Source organism: Passer montanus, unplaced genomic scaffold, assembly GCF_014805655.1.
Source record: "Passer montanus isolate IOZ18808 unplaced genomic scaffold, ASM1480565v1 scaffold53, whole genome shotgun sequence".
Taxonomy (NCBI): Eukaryota; Metazoa; Chordata; class Aves; order Passeriformes; family Passeridae; genus Passer; species Passer montanus.
The window spans coordinates 517,958-540,431 of NW_024370263.1; the positions used below are offsets into that span (position 1 = coordinate 517,958).

General features: G+C 43.9%; 1 protein-coding gene across 7 annotated transcripts in view; it reads right to left on the minus strand.

Annotated features, from left to right (window-relative positions):
* Window positions 1–3,500: 3,500 nt before the first annotated feature.
* HIC2 (HIC ZBTB transcriptional repressor 2) overlaps window positions 3,501–22,474 on the minus strand; it is a 71,241-nt gene continuing 52,267 nt past the window's right edge. For 4 of the 7 annotated variants that reach the window (XM_039724885.1, XM_039724884.1, XM_039724883.1 and 1 more), the window contains 2 exons: window positions 11,565–11,708; window positions 3,501–5,332 (listed from right to left, as the gene is read on the minus strand). In XM_039724885.1, coding sequence (XP_039580819.1) covers window positions 3,584–5,296 — 1,713 coding nt within the window. In that variant the 5' untranslated portion in view covers window positions 5,297–5,332; window positions 11,565–11,708 and the 3' untranslated portion in view covers window positions 3,501–3,583. Of the gene's footprint in view, window positions 5,333–9,998; window positions 10,132–11,564; window positions 11,709–22,474 lie in introns of all 7 variants that reach the window. The other 3 variants (XM_039724888.1, XM_039724887.1, XM_039724886.1) reach the window with 2 other exon arrangements.

The following is a 22,474-nucleotide window of genomic DNA, read 5'->3' on the forward strand; positions in this document are numbered from 1 at the left end:
AAGTTTTGAGTATTATTAGTAATTCATTATTACTGTCACAAATTGGAAAATGTTGTTTATACTCAGTCTATGGAACACAACTTTACACAGCTATTTGAAAAAAGAACATAATTTCCTTTTGTACAATACTCTTGCTGTACACAGACTTTATGTCGTACTGTTTAAGTGCTGGGGAGGGGATTTAAAAAAAAAAAAAAAAAAAAAAGATGCTCCAAAAAATAGTTTTTAAAAAATAACATTGGGTCCTGAAAGTTCAACATAATTCTCAAGGCTTAAGAAACAAATGAAGAGGGGGCCTGGGGCAGGGGGAGAAGCTACATCACCCACGCACATGTAAAAATGGAATTAAGAGAGGGGGAGCAGGGAGCTGAGGAGCTCCGTGCCGCGGCTGCCTCGGGCTCGGCCGTGCCACGGGGCCTCTGGCAGCTCCGGCCACTGAGGACAGGGCCCACCCGGCCGCATCCCTCGCTAAGGAGCTAAACCCGGCCTGCAAGGGGGAGCCGAGCGGGGTCAGCTCCGCCCTGGGCGGCTGCAGGGAGCTGAAGGCGGCGTGAGAGCGCCCAGGAACTCATCTCGCACAGCTGTGCCTGGGCTCTGCTCAGATTCCCTCTGAGGGCAAGGTGGATGGCACGGCCTTCCCCGTCCTTCCCAAAGACTATTTTGGGGACATTCTCGGGGGCGGGGGGAGAGTTGATAAAGAATCAAGGAGAAAATAATTCAATATATATTCAAAAATGTGGAAGTGCTAAAGACGCTAAAAGCCCACTTAACCCCCGAAAAGAAAACAGCGCGTCTCAGCACAGTTCGACAAAAGCAAAAGTCCATGCACCTCTGCCGCGCTGCAGTGCGGGAGCAAGCGGACAATGGCACTGGCAGAGGCACACGGCAGCGGCTGCGGAGGGGCGAGTGTTCCCTGTAACGTGACACCAGGCCAAGGCTCAGCGCCTCTGGGTTGTCTATTGCTTGGAGCCTGGATTCCAGTTTCCTCAGTTCAGTCAATTGACCCAAAAACTTCTCATGGACTAGTCTATCTTAAAAAAAAACAAAAAAAAAAACCAAAAAAAACCCAAATAAGCAAAAATAAAACAAAACAAAAAACCAAGCAAAAAAAAACCCCAATAGAAAATGAAGCTTATATTTCTTTGTTTTAGTCAAACATGCTCTCTTTTTTCTTTTTTTTTTTGTGTTTTTTGGTCAAAACTGGAAAAAATTGTTAGTTTTTTGTTTTTTTTTTTTTTTAAAAAAAAAAAACACCAAACGAAAACAAACAAACCCCCTAATAAGAAAAAATGAAACAAAACAAAACAAAAAACCAAGCAAAAAAAAACCCCAAAAGAAAATGAAGCTTATATTTCTTTGTTTTAGTCAAACATGCCCCCTTTTTTCTTTTTTTTTTTGTGTTTTTTGGTCAAAACTGGAAAAAATTGTTAGTTTTTTGTTTTTTTTTTTTTTTAAAAAAAAAAAAAAACCCCAATAGAAAATGAAGCTTATATTTCTTTGTTTTAGTCAAACATGCCCCCTTTTTTCTTTTTTTTTTTTTTTTTAAAAAAAAAGACAAAACGTGAGGTTTGGTAAAACTTACGCATAGAGACTATACTGGTTTGAGTGGAAAAAGAAAAAACAAAAAACAAAACACCAAAAACCAACAAATGAAAAAATGCAAGTGTAAACCTTAGTCATTTCAGAAGGGATGATTCTACTGGCTGTGAATTTTTACCACCACAGTCACGGGAGGCTTGGAATAAGCTTTCCACAAGGTCACGCCAACAAAGTCAAGGGGGCCAAGAATCGGTGGGCAAAGTTCTCTGTCTTCTCTCCTAAACCAATAGCAGCTGTTGGCTGTGATGTCTTAGGCAGATGTTGCAAGAACATTTTGTTTCTTTTTTTCATTTTTTCTTTTTTTTTTCTTTTTTTTTTGTGTGCGTGTGTTAAATTGTCTAAAAGGGAGGATATGAAACACTTTGGTTTGCTTTCTCCTCCTCTCCCCCACCTTATTGCACTCTGGATTCTAGTAAATTATAGGCTGCTATGCCCTCACCCTCTGTCCTGCCAGGTGTTTACAGACTGACCCAGATGTGCTGGGGGAGTGGAAGATGAGGGGGACATTTTCCCCTCCCCATAGTATCCAGACTCAATAAACAAAGCTGGAAAGGGCCCAAAAAGCTCAGAGAAGTTTTCTGCTTTTATCTAAAAGTGACTATAGACAGCCAAGAGACTGAGAATTGAGCCAGTCCAAGCAGCCAGCACAGCCTCTAGCTCAGTGTATTTTTTGCTTTGTCTTTGGCCAAGCTTTGCTTTAACATTTCTCTAGTTGACTTTTGATGGAAGGACGGGGTGGTAAAAATCCCTTAACTTTAATTTAGCTTCTAGTTTTATACATTTAATTACTTACAATTAAAAAAAAAGCCTAATCTTTCACTAACCATCTTATTGTTCTCATGAATTCAAGAGGTAGCAAAGGTAACAAGTCTGTCCACACAGACTTGCTCTTTAGTGAGGGAGGAAAGCTAAAAACATACACACACACAAAAAATAAAATAAAAAAATAATAAAAAAGTACCTATGGAACTTGTAGCAAGTCCAGCCTACATCAAACCCCCTCCCCACCCACCCACCCTAGAATTAACCTCCGACCTTCCAGTTCAAACATTCACATAAACGTTACAATGGTTTTTCCTTTAATAAAACAAGTACCTCTAAGCAAAGAATATTCATACGAAACTACTAGAAAAGTAAAGACGACCCCCTGCTCACTGAAAGAAATTCCCAGGGCATCCAGTCCCTGTTCAGTCATGGGTAAGGCAAAAGAGGTTTGCGTGTTTTATGGGAGAAGGTGGCACGTGGTTATGTGTGCCAAGGACAAAGACCAAAACCAAAATGGGGAGGGATGGTAAGGGAGGCTTCGCCATTTGTTGAAATGAAGTACTGGGGCTGGCACAGCCCTGAGAGCTGCTCCCCACACCATCGCCAGCCCAGCACACAGGGCTGGGCTCCACCACCGCTGTGGCTTTCCCACAGTCTGGAGGGGCTGCCAACCCTGTGAGATGGTCCACAGACACAGCTTCTGCACTTGAGAATGCTGTTATTTCACAGCTACTTAGGCCACTGAAAAGGTGTATTTTGTTGGGTTTTTTTTAATGGCAAGAAATACCCCTACTGAGTTTGGTTTTAGGAGAGGAGGTGAGTACAATGACAGGAACACAAAAAGAGGCAGGGAAGGGGAGCCAGCAGAGGCTGAAAGTTCCCCAAGGTCCCCTTACCTGCTCCAGATAAACAATATGGCAATGAAGTTGATGTGTGCAAAAAGAAGAGGCATTTCTTGCCAGGTCATCAAAATTTGAAGGGAGACTGGGACTAAATGCATCAGCTTGGCTGTGGACCTTTCTTTTTTTAAAAAAAGGAAAAAAAATGAACTTTTTTTTTTAAATGTTAAAGCTACATTTGTTTAGGCCTCTCATGACTGAACAGAGTATGGGAAGTTGCCCCCTTTTTTTTTTTCTTTTTTTCTTTTTTTTTAAGCAGCAAGTCTACAGAAAGGTAAATCACTGCGGATGGGCTTGAAGCTCATTCTGGAGTCTTTGGCTTATGTGGGAGAGGTATGCATTCGCAGGTGGCTGATCAGATTGCGCTGCTGGGTGAATTTCCCACCACAAAGTTGACATTCGTAAGGTTTTTCTCCTGAGTGGACACGCATATGCTCTGTTAGTCGGTACTGCCGGGTAAAGCGCATCCCACATTCCTCACAAGCAAAGGGCTTGAGCCCCAAGTGGCTGCGCATGTGCCGTGTCATGGTGCCACGCTGCGTGAACATCTTGCCGCAGATGTTGCAAGGGAAGGGCCGTGTCAGCCAGTGAGTCTTCTCGTGCTGCCGCAGTGTGGCCGGATCCTTGTAGCTCTTCTCACACACTGAGCACTTGAAGGGCCGGGACTCCGCAGCGTAGGACTGATTGGGGTTGGACAAATCCTCAGCTTCATCCTTGCTGCCGTATGTGCCTTCCTCCTTGATGTAAAGGTCTTCCTCGGTGTGCGTTTCCACGTGGGCATTGAGCTGCTCAGAGCTCGGGAAGCCTTTGCCACAGGGGATGCAGACATACAGGTTGTCACCATAGGCCACTGGCTCAAACCCCTCCTGCCGGTAGACATAGTTGGCACTGGTATGGCCGCCGCTCTCACTCTCACTCTGGCCACTGTCGTCACTGTTCTCCTTACCGTTTTCTACCTCCTCCTTACATGGGTAGGGCAGGTCTGCCCCGTAGGCCCCGGCCAGACTCCTCTCCACAGACTTGGACAAGGGCCCCAGCAGGATACCATTGGGCAGCCCTTCACCCTCGTCCCTGTCTTTGCCCCCTTCCTTACGGTCAAAGGCGTTGTCTTTCTTGATCCACTCCTTCTTGCGGGACGAGTGCCGGAGGCCCTTGCGCTGGCTGCTCTCTGTCAGTGAGTGGTGGCACTCCTCGCTCAGATCCATCTCCATGGGGTCGCTGCTGTCCGCCATGCTGTGGGGGGCTCCGACGCCAGACTCGTCGAACGATGAGGCACTGTTGGCTGCAGGGGCTGAGGCAGATTGGGGAGAGCCGTGCTGGCTTTCGCTGTGCTGCGTGTCATCGTGGGAGGCTGCGACAGGGAGCGAGGGGCTTTTTTTGGACAGGTCAAGGCCTAGCTCCTGGTCACCGGTGCTCCCATTCGCACTGCTGCTCCCACCACCGTTCTTGCTGGTTCCCCTGCTTAAGGAGTGACAGTTCTCTTGGTTGGAGCTGCTGATGAAGACCTCGTCATCAGAGAGCTTTCCCTTTGACAGCTCCTTTGAGTGCGAGCCCTTCAACCCCTCATTTGACCCTGAATAGCGAGCTTGGATGACTGAAGCAGTGGAAAGTCTCTGACTCCTGGCAGATCTCCCAACACCAAGGCCACCGGCCTTGCCAGCAAAGGACTTGCCGTTCCGCTTCAGCTTCTTTCTGCAGAGAGCTGCCAGGTCGTGCAGTTGGAGGTAGCTTGCTGCGGTGAGGAGAGCATTAAAGTTCTGTTCACCAGGCTGGTCAGTCGTTAAGAGCTTGCCAGTATAAATAAAGTCCAAGATCTGCCGGAACACGGTGGGGTTCACCATGTCCGTGTCTAAGTTTATCAGGTTGTCATGCAGGACAAGGGATTTGAAATACATGCTGCTGGCTGCCAGGATGTTCTTATGGGCACGAAAGAGGGCATTTTCTACCACAATGATCACATCACAGAGGAAACCTTTGGCTCGTTGCTGGTTCAGCTGCAGTAGCAGTTGTTTGGCATGATTTGGCAGTTCCATCTCCACCTTCTCTTCCTCTCACCTTCACCTTACCACCTGAAAAACAGGAGGATGAGAGGTGTGAGCTTGCTGTCTTCATTAGAACAGGTTACATTTAATAGACTGGTTTAACACAGTGCAGGCTATGTTAGGCTGGACACTGACTAGGGAGATCTGAGTACATTGAGCCCTGCAAGCTGTGATCCTGCTGGGAATACAGAGAAATATTTCACATGCTAAGACTTGATTCAAGTCTTTCAAAAATCAGATTTGTAATAATCTTTTTACAAAAGCAATCGTCATTGGCTGGAATCGCTATTCGAAAGATACCAGCATGGAAACAATAGTTAGGTACAGGTAAAGCTCTTCTCTGCTGACAGACTTGAAGGGAGGATGAGAAGTGAGAAAAAGTGGAAGAAAAGACAAGCATCTACTTCACTGTCATTTGCATATCTGAGCATGTACAATAATTAGCATAAACTGCAGTTTCCTTGCTTTAATATGTAGTTTACTTCTTGGCTGTTACATGTTGAAATCTTGTAACACCTAGCTGCTCTGGGGTTGAGAAAATGACATGTAGCAAGTAAATCCATTGAAGATGGCATTACCCACACTGAGGTGTGAATGAGAAGCCTCCTTAAGAGTATGAAAAGCTGCTTTAAAAACCACTCCCCTGGCTGTGTCCATATCCCAATCCATTAACACGTAGGGTTAGAATCAACCCTCAACTGGCTGAAATTCAGGATGCTGAGCTAGCTAAATGTCACCACATGTCTTCATAAATCTGAAACATTTTTCTCAAGTTAATTTTGCTCTGTCTTTAATTTTGAAAAAAATTTTGTTTAAAATAACAGAGTCAAGTAACATAACTCAAGTCACAGTTTCTCTATCCTGAAATACTGTAACAAGAGAAAATTGTGGTTACCTGCATATAGTTAATGCATTTTACAAACAGTAGTCATGATGTATTTTAGTTTAGATGTTTATATTGGCCTTCGCAGTAGTATGGACTGTAGGAAACACCCATGTTGAGATATGTCAGAACTAATGCAGTTGCACATTTGGTAGATGTTACAATCCATAAAACCCAGAATTCAATTTGGGATTGCCTTTGGGAATCCAAGATCAATTTTAATTTTTTTTTCCTTTTTTTTTGTTTTGTTTCTCTGTGTGTGTGTTTGTTTGAAAGTGCCAACTACTGCTTGCATCTGTTAAAGTTGATGTAAAATAGTTTCTGAGGTTCAAAAGGAGGAATTAAATACCAAATTAACAACAACCACAATTTAGCCTTCTACTTCCTTTCTTCCTTTCCCAGTTCATCATATTATTGAAACATTTCTCTTATTGAAGGAGAAGCAAGCCATAAATACAGAGAAATTAGGAGCTTAGGTTCTCTCTTAAAATCATCATCAGTTAATTTTTTTATTGTTTGTGAGTCCCACTACCACGCTCTGTCCCATCAGAGTTCAAATGATGAAGCATTAGACTGCATTTTGTTCTCTCTGTGCCAAGCATAGGTACACAACAAAAAGAAATAAGGAGTGATGCAGTTAGTATAAAAAATTGCTTCCCCCAAATATGATTGTTACTATGTGGTGATAAATAGAAAGATTGCATTTGGCAGAAAGGTGGTAAATTTACATCATCCATTTCTGCACAACAGAGAAGTTTTGCTTTATGAAAAAAGCTACCAAAAAGTAAACAAATGAAATATTTCCTCCAGCATTGTTGCTTGACTATCCTGGTACTTTTCCTAACAGATCTGTCAAGCAGGTGCCTCCCTTCTTCCACAGGACACAGCTCTTCACTTGTCTGCTGATCAGCCTGGTGCTTGCTTATGCTTTTGGTGGAATTTCTTGGTGGCTCTTCAGTGCAGCAGCACCTAATTTAGCATCCACACAGATCCCTCTGGCTCATCACCCTGACCCCCAGCTAAAAAGGCTGCTCTGCTTTCCCATTTGATTTTGTTTCATCAATGGACTGCAACCCAAGAAGATGGTGGATTCACCACAGTGCCTTTGTGCTCATGGATGTTGTTCCCAGAGCTCGATGGCTTTAGAAAGGGTGGCAGCAAAAAGGAGGAAGTACAGGCTTGCCATGGTGCTACTTCCACCTATAGTGTTTCTGTAACAGAAACTCACCCTGCAAAAATCAGAAAAATGTGATAGGACAGGGGCTCCTGTCCTCCACCGAGCAATGCTGAGCACTTAAAAACCAAGTTTTGATGTAATTAGTCGCATCAGAGTTGCAGGATGGAGGATGCAGCATGTCTGGTTCTAGTGGATTGCTTCCAGAATTGCTGATTAAGGGGAAGAAGCAGCAGCACAGAAGCACAAAATACCCACTTTTATCTAGCCAAGCCAGTGAGAGCCCTTACTTCTGGGTCACTGAGATACATCGATAGGGGAGGACAAAAACATGGCTTGCAACTTAACAGTATCTTGCTATATAAATGCATCCTGCGTTTATAGCAAGATACAGCCTAGTACTACAGATAGCAAGAAACAGCCTAGCACTACAATTTCACTGCAAACATCATGGTGCTTTTCCATGCATGTAGCACACAAAATCCCTGGATATGACTTTTAAGTGTTCCATAAAGGACAAATATGGGAAAGGAAGGGAAACAGCACAGCCAGTATTTTCTGCCTAAACAAAGTAGTAGTAGTAGTAATAATAGTATGATGTTCCTGAAGTTAAAGTGGGCTTATTTCCCACGGATGTAGCACTTAAAGCAGAGGTCTAGAAATTACTGTATTCAAGTTGTCTAAGCCTTAAGGCTTACAACATCTATTAATGCAGAATATTTTTAGCATTTTACTTTTTTTTGTTTTACTTTTTTTTTTTCTTTCTGCCTTAAATTATATTGAAACCAGGTAACGAGCCTGCAGAGAAAGCCCTGGAAACAGTTAGAATTCTAATTCTGCTACTGACCTTCATGAGAAAGATAATGTTATTACTACTGAGTATGTTCTGCAGCATAAAAACTAGCATAGTACAAGTTGCTTAAATTACCTCTATTTATCTCACATGTCAGATTTTACAGGACTGTTCATGTTCAAGACATATGTATAAGGCAGGCTATTACCTTCAGTAGATTTCAAAATCAGTGGCCAGGTGCAAGCAGTATAACCCTGCCTTATCAAATTTGGATTTATTAGCTGAAGTCTAACATGGATTTAGCAACCCCCAAAAAAATTAATGTAATGAATCAAGGCAGCAAAACCTTTGACCAAGCTTAGAGCATTGTGTAAAATGTTGTCAGAATTGCCCACCAAGGGTTTTGACCAGGACAGGAGAATGGCTCAGAGAACACTCCTTTGGCTGATGTCCCTTTGTTGACAAAAGCCTTATAGCAACCTGCCTTGTGTATCTTGTGCAGTCCTCAACAGAAATAAATCCAGTCCAGGTATTTCATAGAGGTGCCTAGTTACAAACCCTTCTTTGACCATGATGCATTTCAGAGGTGGAGGAGGAAAGGTGTGTTGGAAAAGTTGTTAGCAAAAGAGAAGCAGGCATTATTTCTTAACTTATGGCAATCCTAGAATCTCACTTCTAGCTGAAAGCATGGGACCAAGGACAACTGTGAGTTTAAATCCTGTTTAAAAGTTATTTGCCCAAACAAATGGCAGGTGCAGCCTCAGAAAGGCCTTGCTATCCATTAATTTGCAGAGTGTTTCTTAACAAACCGTAACATTTGAATAACAACACCACAACCCCTCCAAAGTTCTAAAAAATCACAGTGGGTTTATACTTCTTGTATTTCAGTATCATTTTTAATAACCCTTCCTTTTCTGTTTTCTGAAAAAAAACCAAAAAAACAAACCAAAAACAACCCAGAAAAAGTATACTCCCAGTTCAGAGGAGCCCTGGTTCAGAAAAGGCTCAGGTGCATTTCTAGTAAAAAAATCCAACTCCCCAGACCTCAAGAATACATAAACGTCTCACTGGGGCCACAGTCTTTAAACATTGAATGTAGTGTGCAAAATTTCACCCCTTTGCATTTAAAAGAGGATTACAGAAGGCTCTGGACAAATAGCAGCAGTAATGGTCTTTTTTCCAGATTTAGTTTGGTTTTCTCACATTCAAGACACACTTTTTTCCGAGCAGTGAACCTGCTCAAATACTCCCATGCTAGAAGGGAATGAAACAAGGCTAAGGCTCTCCACTACCTCCACCATATCCATGACACTGAGACACAGCACATGCAAAGACATGAGAAGTACAGGGCACAAATCACAGAATACAGTAATGCTGCAAGCAGATGCCACACATGAAATAAAGCTTTGCAAGCTAAGAGCTGACAGCATCTTAATGCACAATATTGCCCCAGGAGCTGGGCAACTGCGAGCTGCTGTGCCCAGCCTCGGGCACACTGCGACCCCGTGGGCAGCAAGGCTGTGCACAACACACAGGCTGCTCCTGGAGCTGTGCTGCTCTCACTACACAGCAGGAAAAACTTCATCTGCTCTTTGCACAAAGAGTCTGGACACCACAGAAAATGAAATTGCTAAATAGAGGAGAAGAGAAATCCCTTCACCCCTTTCAACAGTATAAAATCTACATATTCACTACAGGTTTGATTTTCTTTAATATCACTAAATCTCTACCTAAAAGTAATTGCTGAATGAATGCTAAATGTGTTATCATAGCAACCTCTGACAGGAGATGCTCTTTGATTTCATCTCTGAGTTATAGATTGCAGCACATGAATATTGTTTACCTTTTAAGAAGCAACACCAGTGAAGCAAAGAATCAATCATAAACAGATCTAAGGAATCACTCATTTCACGTAGAGGATTTGTGGCTGGATGAGAAGGCTAGACACCAAGCACCTGAACAGTGAGTTAACAGTACTGCAGATAAAAACCAACAAACAGATTAGATGTGATGTATCAAATTAAGATGCTGTTAAAACATCAGCCTACTGTGCATGTTATAATAGACCCAGGAAGAGACAGTGGCCTGCTTACTTATTTCTCCACCTTCCCAAGTAGCTGAGCTGCACTGAGCAGACACTGCAGCAGTGAGCATGGAGAATAAGACAAAATGAAATCCACTGTTTCCTACACTGCTTTCTCCCACCAGTTTATGACATTAAAAATGCTGTGTCCAGCTGCTACTGGAACTGAGTGAAACTGAAACACATGACTTCTGCATCCTTCAGTTTCAGCTGAACCAACTTTTTTTTGAGCACTTAATGACCGCATTGGGAAGAGAGCTTTCCTGTTCCCCACTGGCTCATCTGATCTTCCTTTCCCCACATCCCAACAGAACCGGGACCCTCAGAGGTATCAGTGTAGTGGGTGGTTCACAGCTGACCTGCCCCCAGGAGTTGCATTTGGCAGGACATTAGCCCGAGACTTTTAAAGATATTCACATTCTAGAACAGCAGAAGCATGGGGAGAAGTGCTGGAACTATGTTAGTCCAACTATGGTTCCCTATTCCCAGCCCCTTGGAGCAGTCAGACAGCAGAATTCAGAAGCTGAGGCACAAACATGCATTTTCATCACTGGCAGTGGAACAGCAAAAGCTCTGTGAAGAAGGCTCAAGCAGAAAACAGGATGCAGCACTCTTGTTTTTCTCACACAAATATTTAGCACTTTAAAATAGCTAAGACCAACATGTGAAGTTACTCAGGCAGAGGTCTGCAGAGCTGGGGAAGGGAGAGAAAACATGCAGGACAGATCAGGATGTGCAGCTGATTTTGCAGGTGTGGGCATGGAAAAGAGAAGGAAAATGGAGGATGGAGGATCATTTTGCAGAAGGTACCACATCAGCAAACTGAAAGTGGCCCTTGTTTAATTTGTTACATTCCAATTAGTGCCAGGCAGAACTGCCCTCCTGGCTCCCCGAGGCAGCTCTTGCAGGACTCCTGCAGAAATGGCACAGCTTTGCTTAAGGACATGAGCACCTGTCTGGTACCTCTGTGCGGCAACATTTGGATATTTTGGCGTGGGCAATACCTGCTCAACTGCTACCAGCTCCTGGCCCAAAAAGGAGAGAAAAAAAAGAGAGATGATTTCCCAGTTCCTTCTCTCATGTTCTAGAACAACAAGGAGAGCCTGACAGGGCTAAGCCCTTCTCTACTGCATGGCAAACTTCCCAGGGAAGGGGAATCTCCATGGGTGAAAAGGGTAGGGGCTCTGTGTGCATGAAAGCACTAAAATCAGGAGAGCAAAGTGATTTGCAGTCAGTGCAAGGCTGCAACAAAGCAGGAACACCTTGCTATACAAGCTGAAACTGTGAGCAGTAGAATGCAGATTTAACCGCTTGGTTGCCGCTTACCATGCCAGGTACATTGGGCTAAAGGCACCTCCATCCAGTGCTGCCCGACGTGCCAGGTACATCCCATGATGTTCCATTGAAATCACAACAGGCCATCAATAGAACGTGGCTGCACGGATGCAGAATGGAGAACCAGCAGGGACGCTGTTAAATGCAATTAAAATACTGCAATCAAAATTGAAACGTACATTTTAAAACAGCCACCTGCCTTAAATATGTAACTGCTAGAACAACCTCCCCTCCACCCATTTCCCCACAGCTGTTGAACTGTGACAGAATCAGAACAGGACTCTGCAAGTTTCTTACTGATGCTCCCTGGCCATGTACATTCACAACTCCCAATAGCACTGAGCTTCAGGGGGACCAGTTCACGTGTATCTAAAACCAGCAGATCCCAGGATGTCTGCACCAGCTTCCTTCTGCCCAGAAATTCAGGCAATGAAATATCACCACCATGTAGAAATGCCTCTATGACAAGAACAGCCTGGTGCCAGCACTTTATGGTCTCATTCCCAACATAGTACAGGCAGCAGAAGAAACACTTCAAACCTGATCCACTGTGTTGTCCCCATTTCCCTGTCCCACTTCCCAAGCCTTTGAAAATATCTTCTAGAGATGTTATGGCATTGGACCAGGCTGGATACTTCAGTGCAACGTGGGAGAAGATGACACTGTATACCCTCTCCTATTTATAATGATGCTTCGCTGATAATTTCATCTCCATTCTTGGAGACTGGAGATCAAGTTGATTCACAGTGAACCGCAGCTTGTATGAGCGTCGCAAAACTTAAGATCTATAATTCCACCCTCCCCTGCCCAAAGGAAAACAACATCATCTTTTCCATGTCAGGGAAAGGCACATATCACAGGTTTGACAAGCTGCTTGTATCCTCTGCAGTGCATATCCTTCCCACAAAGTTCCTCTAATCAGCTCCAGCGGGATTATCGTGGAGCAGTCTCAGGGTAGATGCTAAGAACAGGTTCCTTTCTACAAGTGGTGATGCTGCCCCAGTGAAAACAAACAAAGCCCAAACCCACCAAAAAACAGTACAGAAATAAACCTGCAGCCTGGCAGGGATTTAACATGGGTTTTTAGACCCTCATGGTGAAGTGAAACGTGCATATCTCTTATCACATTGATGGCTGCAGGTTCCAGCTGTGTTTCTGGAGATAGAAATCTTACATTTAAAAAGCGAGAATACTATTGATTATCAGCCTTAAAAGATAAAAGGCCAAATGAAAAAGACCTATAATACTTAATGTTGAATGAGAGAGATCATAAAAGAGGACACAGGCCTGAAAAATGGAATGGGTTGTCATGAAAAGGACAGAGAAGATAGTTCATTCTTCCTGAACATCTGCTGGGCTTAGGCCCAGGACAGTGTTCCCATCATTCCCACCTGCATACTTATCCCCACAACTCTGTAACCAAACCCTTTCACACTGAAATAATAGACCTTTTGTATTCAGATCACCCTGTTTTGACTGCTGTAGGCTGAAGATTTTTAAATCTTGTCAATACAATGAAGAAGTGAAATGTAAGCAACTGTTTGCCTACTGACCTGGGCTGTGCTCAGCCAAGAGCATTTGCTGAACTAGTCTGAACAGACCACTGCCAGCATGAACAGGCCAACCCACAGTTAACTACCACACTTAAAGCATCATGGCCCACAGCCCCAGGAATCTGGAGCTCCCCCCTCTCCAGAAGATCACGCTCTGCACGGCATTAGAGCAAGCTGAACTCTGGCTGCATCACAACTCTGCAAAACCCTCAGCAACACCAACAATTCTCAGTTTAACACAGGCTGAATGCTGCATAAAGGTATTTCTCAAACAGCAGCTCAAACATGAGGTTTTTCCCACCCAGATTGCAATCAAATTTGCTTCTTGCCGCTGTGAAGCAAGAGCTCTTCTCCATAGCTGTATTTCCCCTCTAGGGCAGAGTTTAGCGGAGAACTGCTTCAACCAAAGGTGTTTCCTACTGTTAGAACATCTCACTGCAGTCAGAAATGAAGCTTCCTGCCAACTCCTAAAAAGAGTGCTTGTATATTATACATTTATTGTCACTGCTGACACATAGGAGACTAGAACTACCCAAACCTCTGCTGGGAGGAGAAGGGGAGAGGCATGGACATTGCAGAGCTTGTCAGCCAGAGTCTGGCATTAAAAATTCCTGCATATCTGCAGTGCACAGTTGATCTCAGGAGCAGAGCAGTGGCACAAGACAAAGCTTCAGAAGCTCGTGACCACTTAGTAACCAGCAGTAGACTCTGGGCTCTTCCTCTCATCCTACAACTGATCAAACTCAGTTTTAGTTGTACCTGCATTGCAAATAGTAAAGGCAACGTCAATGTCCAATGCTAATCTCATTTAATTCATTTATTTACTCCCTATTGCACAAAAATATAACAACATATTGAATGAAGTAGCTCAAAGGCCCCTTTGGTATGCAAAATTTTTGTTTCCCAGCCACCTCTGAGCCTGTACAGAATTCTCCCTTTACAGTGCAAGAATTTAGGACATGACTAAAGGATCATTGTTTCCTCCCAGTTAATCCTAGAGAGTGGCAGCCTTGGGCCCTGTCCCTCAGTAAGGCAGGCCACTTGGCAGGGGGTGCATGGGGTGGCAGCCTCATGCTGAGCATCACTCTGAGAGCAGGAGTACACCCAGCACTGTGGAGAAGGAGGAATGTCATGACCCTCTTCCAACCAAGACTGTCCTACAGGACACTCCCAGCTGCAGCACTGCTTTAGGGCTCTGAGTCACCACAGGTACAAGCTGATAGCAGGTTGTGAAATGCAGTAATACTGGAGCAAATACATGACCCTTTCAACTGTCCCTGCAACTGGGGAGGGATCTCCAGGACAGGGATGAGGCAGGCAGCTGGAACTAGTGACTGTGACTCAGACTCCTTAGTTACACGATTTGTTAGAGCAAACAAAGCCTCAGAATACTAGGAAAAATGGGAACAGGTTTGATAAAGATCCTCCCAATCGGCCTGTTTATTTTCATTTCTTGTGTGGACTCAGCAGACGTTTCTGCAGAGAGATGCAGTCTGCACACACAGTACTGCTAACCTCACAAGCTTGCAATAGTTAACAGCAAGTTTCCGTGCTAAGGGGTGTAGTAACTGTGTTGGACCAAAATGTCATCTCTCTCACCATGAGCCAGAGCAGTGGTAGCACAGTGCGCACAAAACAAGCATTTGCTGTCTTGTTTTTTTCCAGTAAGAAAAAACCTCATTCCCTTTACCCATACCTCTAGATCCAGCAACAGTTCTTAATATGAATGATACCTTAAATATGGCACTTTTAGCACTTTCCCACATTTTTTCTTTGCTTTTCCCAAAAAAACTGACCATACACAGCCCCATACACTTAGCAAAGATATCTTTGGTTTTAAGTTTCACTTTGGTGAAGTCTTTCAAGCAAACCACTCTAAGAGTTGGTCCCAGCAGTATTAGGACTGTACTGCCTACCAAACATCCCTCCAAGTCAGATGCTTAACCCATCACCCGGAATCCTTTGTATTTGAATCTTTGCAGCCACCAAGAAGTCTCAGCACATCTGAGCCTGGCAAATGAGAGGAGGCCAGAAAGCCACTATTGCTTGTAAAAGCAGAAGGCCTAACAGACTCAAAGTTCTGCAAACTGCCTGTATTGCATCCAAATCTCTCCAAGCTGAAGATGACCTAATGGGAAAGCAGGGTTTACTCACTTTCAAAAGCCTTCATTTCTTTGGCTGCTTTTCCTAAACCCCTACTTCTTATTTTGACTGTTTTATTCCTCTGTCTTTTTCACTTGAGACTTCAGGCATTATTTAAACTCAGTTCACAGACTGCAGGGAGGTCACTCTATGCATGTTTCCAAAATCCACCTCTTCCCAGCAAGGCTCCCATCCTGCTGCTTTGTCCTGCAGCCCTGCACAGCAGTGGTCCAGGGCTGCAGATACCTCGGGCACATTTGGCCAGCCCTGCCTGACAGACAGCTTCTCAGCCTGGGGGATTACAGCCCCAGGCACGTTATGAAAGGCAGCCCAGCAAGGTCATGGGGTGTTGAAAACTTTGCTACAGTCCAAAGCACAGGATCTTCCTCCTTTCCTTCCCTACACACTATTCTTGTCAAGGCCAAGGATTTCCTGGCAGTCCTCAAAGTACACAAATTATAGGCTTTTGTAATGAATTAAGACTTAAAACTTCTCTTCATTTTAAGAAAGTAGAAGGGGTGGAGCAAAGCAGGGGGAAAGGTACTTTTGCCCAAGTTTGAAAAGGGGATTGACAAACCAACCAAGTTGGTTTTGAAAAGGGGATTGACAGCCTATGTATGTGCTTTACCCTGTAATCTGAAAGCTTCTCAGGACAGGACCCTTAAAAGTATTTTATGCTGAACCATTTACAGAGTAAGAGAACCGGCAGCTCCCTGCATCCGTTCCAGTCTGCTCAGCTTCTCCTAAATCAACACTGCCAGAAGGCAAGACAGCACTATAACAAATTAGCACCGCTCACAATTTGTTGAAGTTGCTGTTGCATTGTTTGTTTATTTAAAACACGCGCAAGCACACACACACACAGACCTCCCGAGCCTGCTCTCTGCTGCCATCCCCCAAACTCCACACTTGCAGTCTCAGAGGCAAGCAAAGGCTGTGGATTAAACCCATGCAGAGCTACAGCCACTGTGCTGGGATTCTGCTTGGGTTTTGCTCTTTCACTACAAGAAAAACCAAAGAATGCCCACAGTATTCCAGCCTGGAACATCATGCAGTAGAAATCCTTATTTTGGCACCTGACTAGGGAAGTGTTGTTAAGAAAAAGAAAGAGCCACAGGCTTGAAAGGACCCAGTGCTAATAAAACTCTTAGTGCTAATGCTATTTATGAACATCCAAGGGATAATCTGCACCCCTTATCAGCCCACAAGATTATAAGATCTTAAAAATAGGAAACATGTCTTACTTCATAAAGTACTGTATAAGCTTACAAAGCACAATATTAGTGGTAATAAATAATTGTCAAAGTCGAGCACAGAGGTGGCTGTAAAACCTGAAGCACCCTCACTGTTCCCATTTCATTCTGAGCTCTGTGTGGTAGCACTGTACATTCTTGCCTAAGAATGTACAGTACTACTAGTATAGCACAGTGCACACTTGGTCTCTTATGCACCAATCTGGTTTTATTTTAAGGGATGATTTGTGAAATGTGCTATGTTTTTACTCACAGTGGAGAAAGTAATGTTTGATCATGAGGTGATCACAATGAGGGTGATTTTAAAGAGCTGTAGTAGATTCTTATCCTTCCACCAAACAGTTTAGTTTGCCAGCCCGTGTCAGTGTGCCAGCAATGATTCCTCTATACAGCATTTCTATTTGTAGGCAATTACCACAGAGAGAGCACCCTACTATCGGAACAACTGCTCACCAGTTCCACCATGTAGCCTACAGAAACAGCTTCCCTTTTATTTCTCTTGGTTTATATGACAATAAACTCTGGGCTGCTGCAGGCATAGTTTAGAGGACAGTAAAGTCAGCATCATCCACTCAAACATTTAGATGCTTTCATTCAGTTTTGGGTTTTTTTTTCATTTTAGAGAAGGTTTTTTTGTCTTATGAATGCTCTGAATGTTTTCATTTCTGGCTGCTGACAGATAACTGCATCATCCAAAGCATCCCTGCTCACTTGGGTTGAGCATGGCTTTGGTTTCTGGACAGGTGAATGCCACAGATACCACAGCTATCTCTATCAGTTTAACAACAATTAAGGAAATTAAGAGATTTTCTATTCAGATTGAGACCTTTGCATAGAATTCTGCTGGTGCCAAAACATCATAATTTTATTCTCCAGATAACCCATTATTTATCAAATGTTTAAATACTCAAGCTTTAGTATTTCAAAAGCTACTCATTTTATATTTGTCACCTAAGGAAATTACTAAGCAATTTGTGCAATTTTTTCCCAGCCAGAAAAAAAAAATGCCTCAAAGAGCAGAGCCGAATGCATCACCCTCCTTCTTTCAGCATAATTAAAACCATCTCATTGGTAATTATTGTCCTCAAGGTGGGTGTGGGGGAGTGAAAATCTCTAACAGATTCTATTTTTAGAAGACAACCTTGGGAAAAACAGGAGGTACCAGAGAAACAGGCATGAGGGGTGAAGTTATGACAGTACTGAAACTAGCAGGAGACACAGGTGTACCAGGTGTCTGTGCCAGAGAGCTCTGAGAACACAAATGTGGCCACACCTCCTGCAAGATTTAGGCTTGGCTGGCAGGTTTCAGAGGCACTCAGAATTCACAGAGACAATTCACATATTTAAAAGTTTGAGCAAGAGTTTAAAAAAAACAAAACCAAAACCAAACCCACACTAAAAGGTTATTTTAAAACTTTGCTGGATCCCTTCCCATGGAGTTCTCTGCTCTCAGCAAGGAAAGTGGTTAAAAGGAGAAAACAAAGCAAAAAGCCAAGCAGAACCAAACCCTAAAAACAGCCAGAGAGGCTGGAACTTCCCTAACACAGATGGAACAACCCAGCAGTTTTATATCTACATAAATAGGATCAGAATCTGGCCCAAGGAGTAATACATGTACAAACTTCTGCTCACAGCCACAACAAACATCGATACCACACCTTAGAGTGGAAGCAAAAAGTAAAATTCTTCCATCCTTACCACTTCCAGCAGAGCCCAGTGATGTAACAGCATCAAGAGACACCAGAGGATGCAGAAAGTTCTCTTAGTGAGGATACATTTGGACTAAAGCCTCTCTCTTGGCAATGCACATTCCCAAACACCTGTATCTAGCATCCAGCTGCTTTCAGCCCCTGGTTGCACATTATTCAGCCACATGCAGTTCTGTCACAGAGAAGGGCTGAATAAATTGTGGCATTGTTACACCACAGTGCAGGTGCTCGGTAACACACACATCCCGAGGCTCGTGCCTCCCCAGCCATGGGGATGTTCTGATGCCATCCAGCTCTCCCTGACCCACCAAGTCAGTCCACCTTGGCTTAATCTATTCCCTTCTCCAGGAATTTTCTTGACAGGCACTTCACTTAAAGAACATGTTTTAACAGCAGGAAAACCACCTCAAAATCCCAAACCAAACAAGTCAACACCCCTGAAGAACCTGAATAAGTCACATCCTTCTTACCACAAGGTATCCTCCATTACAGATGCTAACATGGCTTTCACACACCTGCTTTCTCTGGAACCTCGTGTAAGAAGCCTGACAGTAATGCCAAATCCCCAGACCCTTCCAGGAACAGTCATTGCACACCCAGACCCATTCCAGATAATCAAAGTCTTATAACAGGGTATGTAATGTGAAAGTTTCATCTTGTGCAGGCAAGAAATAGCAGGGACTTGCCTACTGAAAAATTAGGAGGTATACAGTGATTAATCAAATTGATTTAAAAGAGCCAGCTGCCTGTGTGAATGCTGGCCCTGGCAGAGACAATCCCTACCCTGTGCATTTGCTTACAGATAGGCAAGGTGCTTTGGCACAGCTACTGAATCCTTTGAAAAAGTTGGTTTTGACATGTTGAAAAAGGACTTGGATTTTTCAGCTGCTCTCTAAGTAGGAGGCAATTGAGACAACACACCCAAGAACTGCAGCAGACACCACTTTAAAATTTGTCTTCATTATGTTCTAATTTTTGCACAAGTTTCTAACATTAGCAATAGCCAGATGAAATTTTTCATGTTACTTAAAACAGAGGAGAGGTCAGGAAAACACCGTTACACATAATTTGTTCTTTCTCTAGTGTTAGTCAGAGTCCAGAGTCCTGGCCCAGGTTTTCTACTTATATTTTCCCTGTGATTCTTAAGCCAACAAACCAAATAGAGTTAGTTGTCAGGTTTAGTGGGTTTAAAAATAAAATGTGTATTAGATAGGGGATTTTTTTTATCATATTATTTAAAGGATTTAGTGAGGAATCTAAAAATCTGTGGAAGGATTTGTTGGAGGGCGATTAGAAAGAGAAGAGCCTTATAAAAACAACTCAATCACAGGGTTTGTTCCTCTTCTCCACATAAAATCACAGAATCACTTAGGCTGGAGCAGACCCCTAAAATCAAGTCCAGCCATTAACCCATCACTGCCAAGTCCACATCTAAACTGTGTCCCTAAGTGCCCCATCTACACATCCTTTGGATGATCTCCAGGGATGGCAATTCCACCATTTCCTTGAGCAGCCTGTTCCAATGCTTGATGACCCTTTCCTTGAAATTTTCCCTCATATCCAACCTAAATCTCCCTGGTGCAACTTGAGGCCATTTGCCCTTGCCCTATTGCTTGTTACTTGGGAGAAGAGACCAACCCTCATCTGGCTACAACATCCTTTCAACCTTGTTGAACCTCACCCAAGTGACCTCAGCCCATGGATCCAGCCTGTCCAGATCCCTCTGCAGAGCCTTCCTGCCCTCCAGCAGATCAACACTCCCGCCCAGCCTAAGTGTCACCTGGGAGCTCACTAAAGTGCCCTCAACTCCCTTGCCCAGATTTCTGATAAGGACATGCACACTAAAGCCTGCCTTCCATTAGGGAAACAAATCCAGAAGACCTGGAAAACACTGCACTGAGACACATGGTGGGGAGGTTCTGGGAAGCAAAGCAGCAGCTGAAGTTATATGGAAATAACAACAACATTCACAGAAGTTCCCCTTGGATACATGTCAGCATGTGGGAATGAAGGATTAAGATTGAGTATTTGCATTTCCCAGTCAGATGCCAAGATAGCAAAGCTGGCAGGCTGAGGTGTTGTGGCATTCCTTGAAGGGAGTCTCCAGCCATGAACACTGTGTGTACAGAGCTCTTCTGCTTGCAAATGTCCCTCTCTCTCTGACAGTGAGCATTTTGAATCTTTTAAAATGTGCTCTAGGTTAGTGCTTATAAAAGTAAAGCATTAACAGCTCCAGCACAGCACAGGCAGCTGGGCAAGCTCTGCTGATAGACCCTTGCCAACACAACCCCAAATTAATCCTGTGCTGTGCTCCCAACCCACACACAGCAAGCAGGTACTACTGTGGTGCCAACTGCTTCAGTCAGCACGTAAGAGCAAAGTGCCATGTTATTAACTCTTCTAAAGGCCACAGCAGAGCATTTTGATTCCTGCATACAACAGACACCTGAATAATTAGAATGCAGGGCTGAATCCTCTGGCAGACATGGCTTTTAAAATAAGACGTAGCACTTTTGCATCATGGCCCTCTACAACAGATCTCAGTGCTTTTATGCTGCTTTTTTAAAGGCCAGCATTAACATTGCCAATGACACATTACTTACCAGGTGGAAAAAAAATTCCAAACCAAACCACACAAAAATAGAGCCATCATTACAAAGGATGAGGCATCATGATCTGTTTTAAGGCATCCAAGTCAGAGCCACCACCTAAAAGGTCAGGTCTTGCCCTCTTTCTCCATCAGCCCTGGTCTGGCTCAGCCTCACAAACCCCATGGTCTTCAAGGCAGCACAACAGAGCAGGCAGCAAAGCACAGCCACGGATCAGGAACACTCTTGAACAAAGCTGGCTGTAAAGCCAAATCCTACATGTCAGAGGTCACAGCAGTAACTGAGGATTCAACCCCCAAAAGACCCTCTGGTATCCAGGAAGGCTGCTGGCAATAGGTGAAAGATGGTTGTGAGACAGAGGAACAATGAAGAAAAGATTCTGGGAATTGTTGTTGACCGTGTGTGGTGCATGCACAGTGAGAAGGCAGAGCAGAGCAGCACTGGGACCAGGAAGAGCTTCAAGGGAATATTCCTGTGGGCCTTTGGGCCTGAAATTCTCCTCTCCAACACCCTGGCTTCCATAGTCAGAAGTGAGATCAATGCCTAACTACACAAGATGCTGCCACGTTTTAATGATCTTCATTTCTAGGTGATCAATTGTTGTTGACTTCCTCCTTTGGAACTTGGTAGCAGCCCAGCAAGAATGAAAGTCTGGACAGTCTCCCCAAAGTCCCCCAAATGCATCAGAAACTGGAATCTGCTGCAGGGCTGCAGTACGTTGTCTCAGCAGATTCAGTCAGTAACGAGGTCTTCTGAAACAAAGTGTAATCAGTGTTTCTGCCTGGACTTGCCAAAAGACCTTAATGCAAATAGAACTGCAGGAAAATTAGGGTGGACTCTAGTGGCTGCCTCCCCCTCAGGGTTTTGGGTTTTTTTGTTTTTTTTTTTTTTGTTCAATCCTGATGAAATTCATTACAGTTGCATTTAAACTGAGGTTGTGATTTAAATTTTCCAAAGCAGGCAGGACAGGTTTGAAAGCCTGATATATCAGAGTGTGTGTGCTTCCTGAGAACCAAGGTAGTTGCAGAGCCTTCCCCAAGGGATGCCCAGTTGGTCCCCTCACCCCCTTGACATGTTTGCTGTCACACAGGCCAGTGGATTCCTGGCAAGTTGAGCAGGCTTGCTCCTTACAGCCAAGCAGCCCCACATTCAAACATGCCACTGCGTTCCTTGAAGGTATTTACAGTTTACTTTTTAGTGCTACTTTAAGTTCAAAGGGGCTAGTAAAGCCCCATTAAGCCATTTACATCAAACTGGTTAGTTAATTATCCTGTTGCAGGCTTTAAATTAGCAATTTATAACCCCTTCCCTGGAGATGCCAGTATTTGGAAACAACTCAGCCAGGACATTTTGCAGGGTGCAGTTAAGAAACAAAAAACACCACTACACCAAACCACCCCCACACCACCCCAACCAAAAAAAAATATCTCAAAACAACCCAGAATAAATATCTTCAGTTTTTGATTGCACAGATATTAACTTTGGGAGAACCCAGTAGCAACAGAGGGGAGGGAGAGCCCGCTTTTCCCAGCTAGCAGGGATCGTGAGGCTGTGTCTACCTCAGGCTATGCAGCAAAATGTGATTTGCAGAGGCCCAAAGCCAGCCTGGGAGGCACCACAGCTAAAAGGGGGATG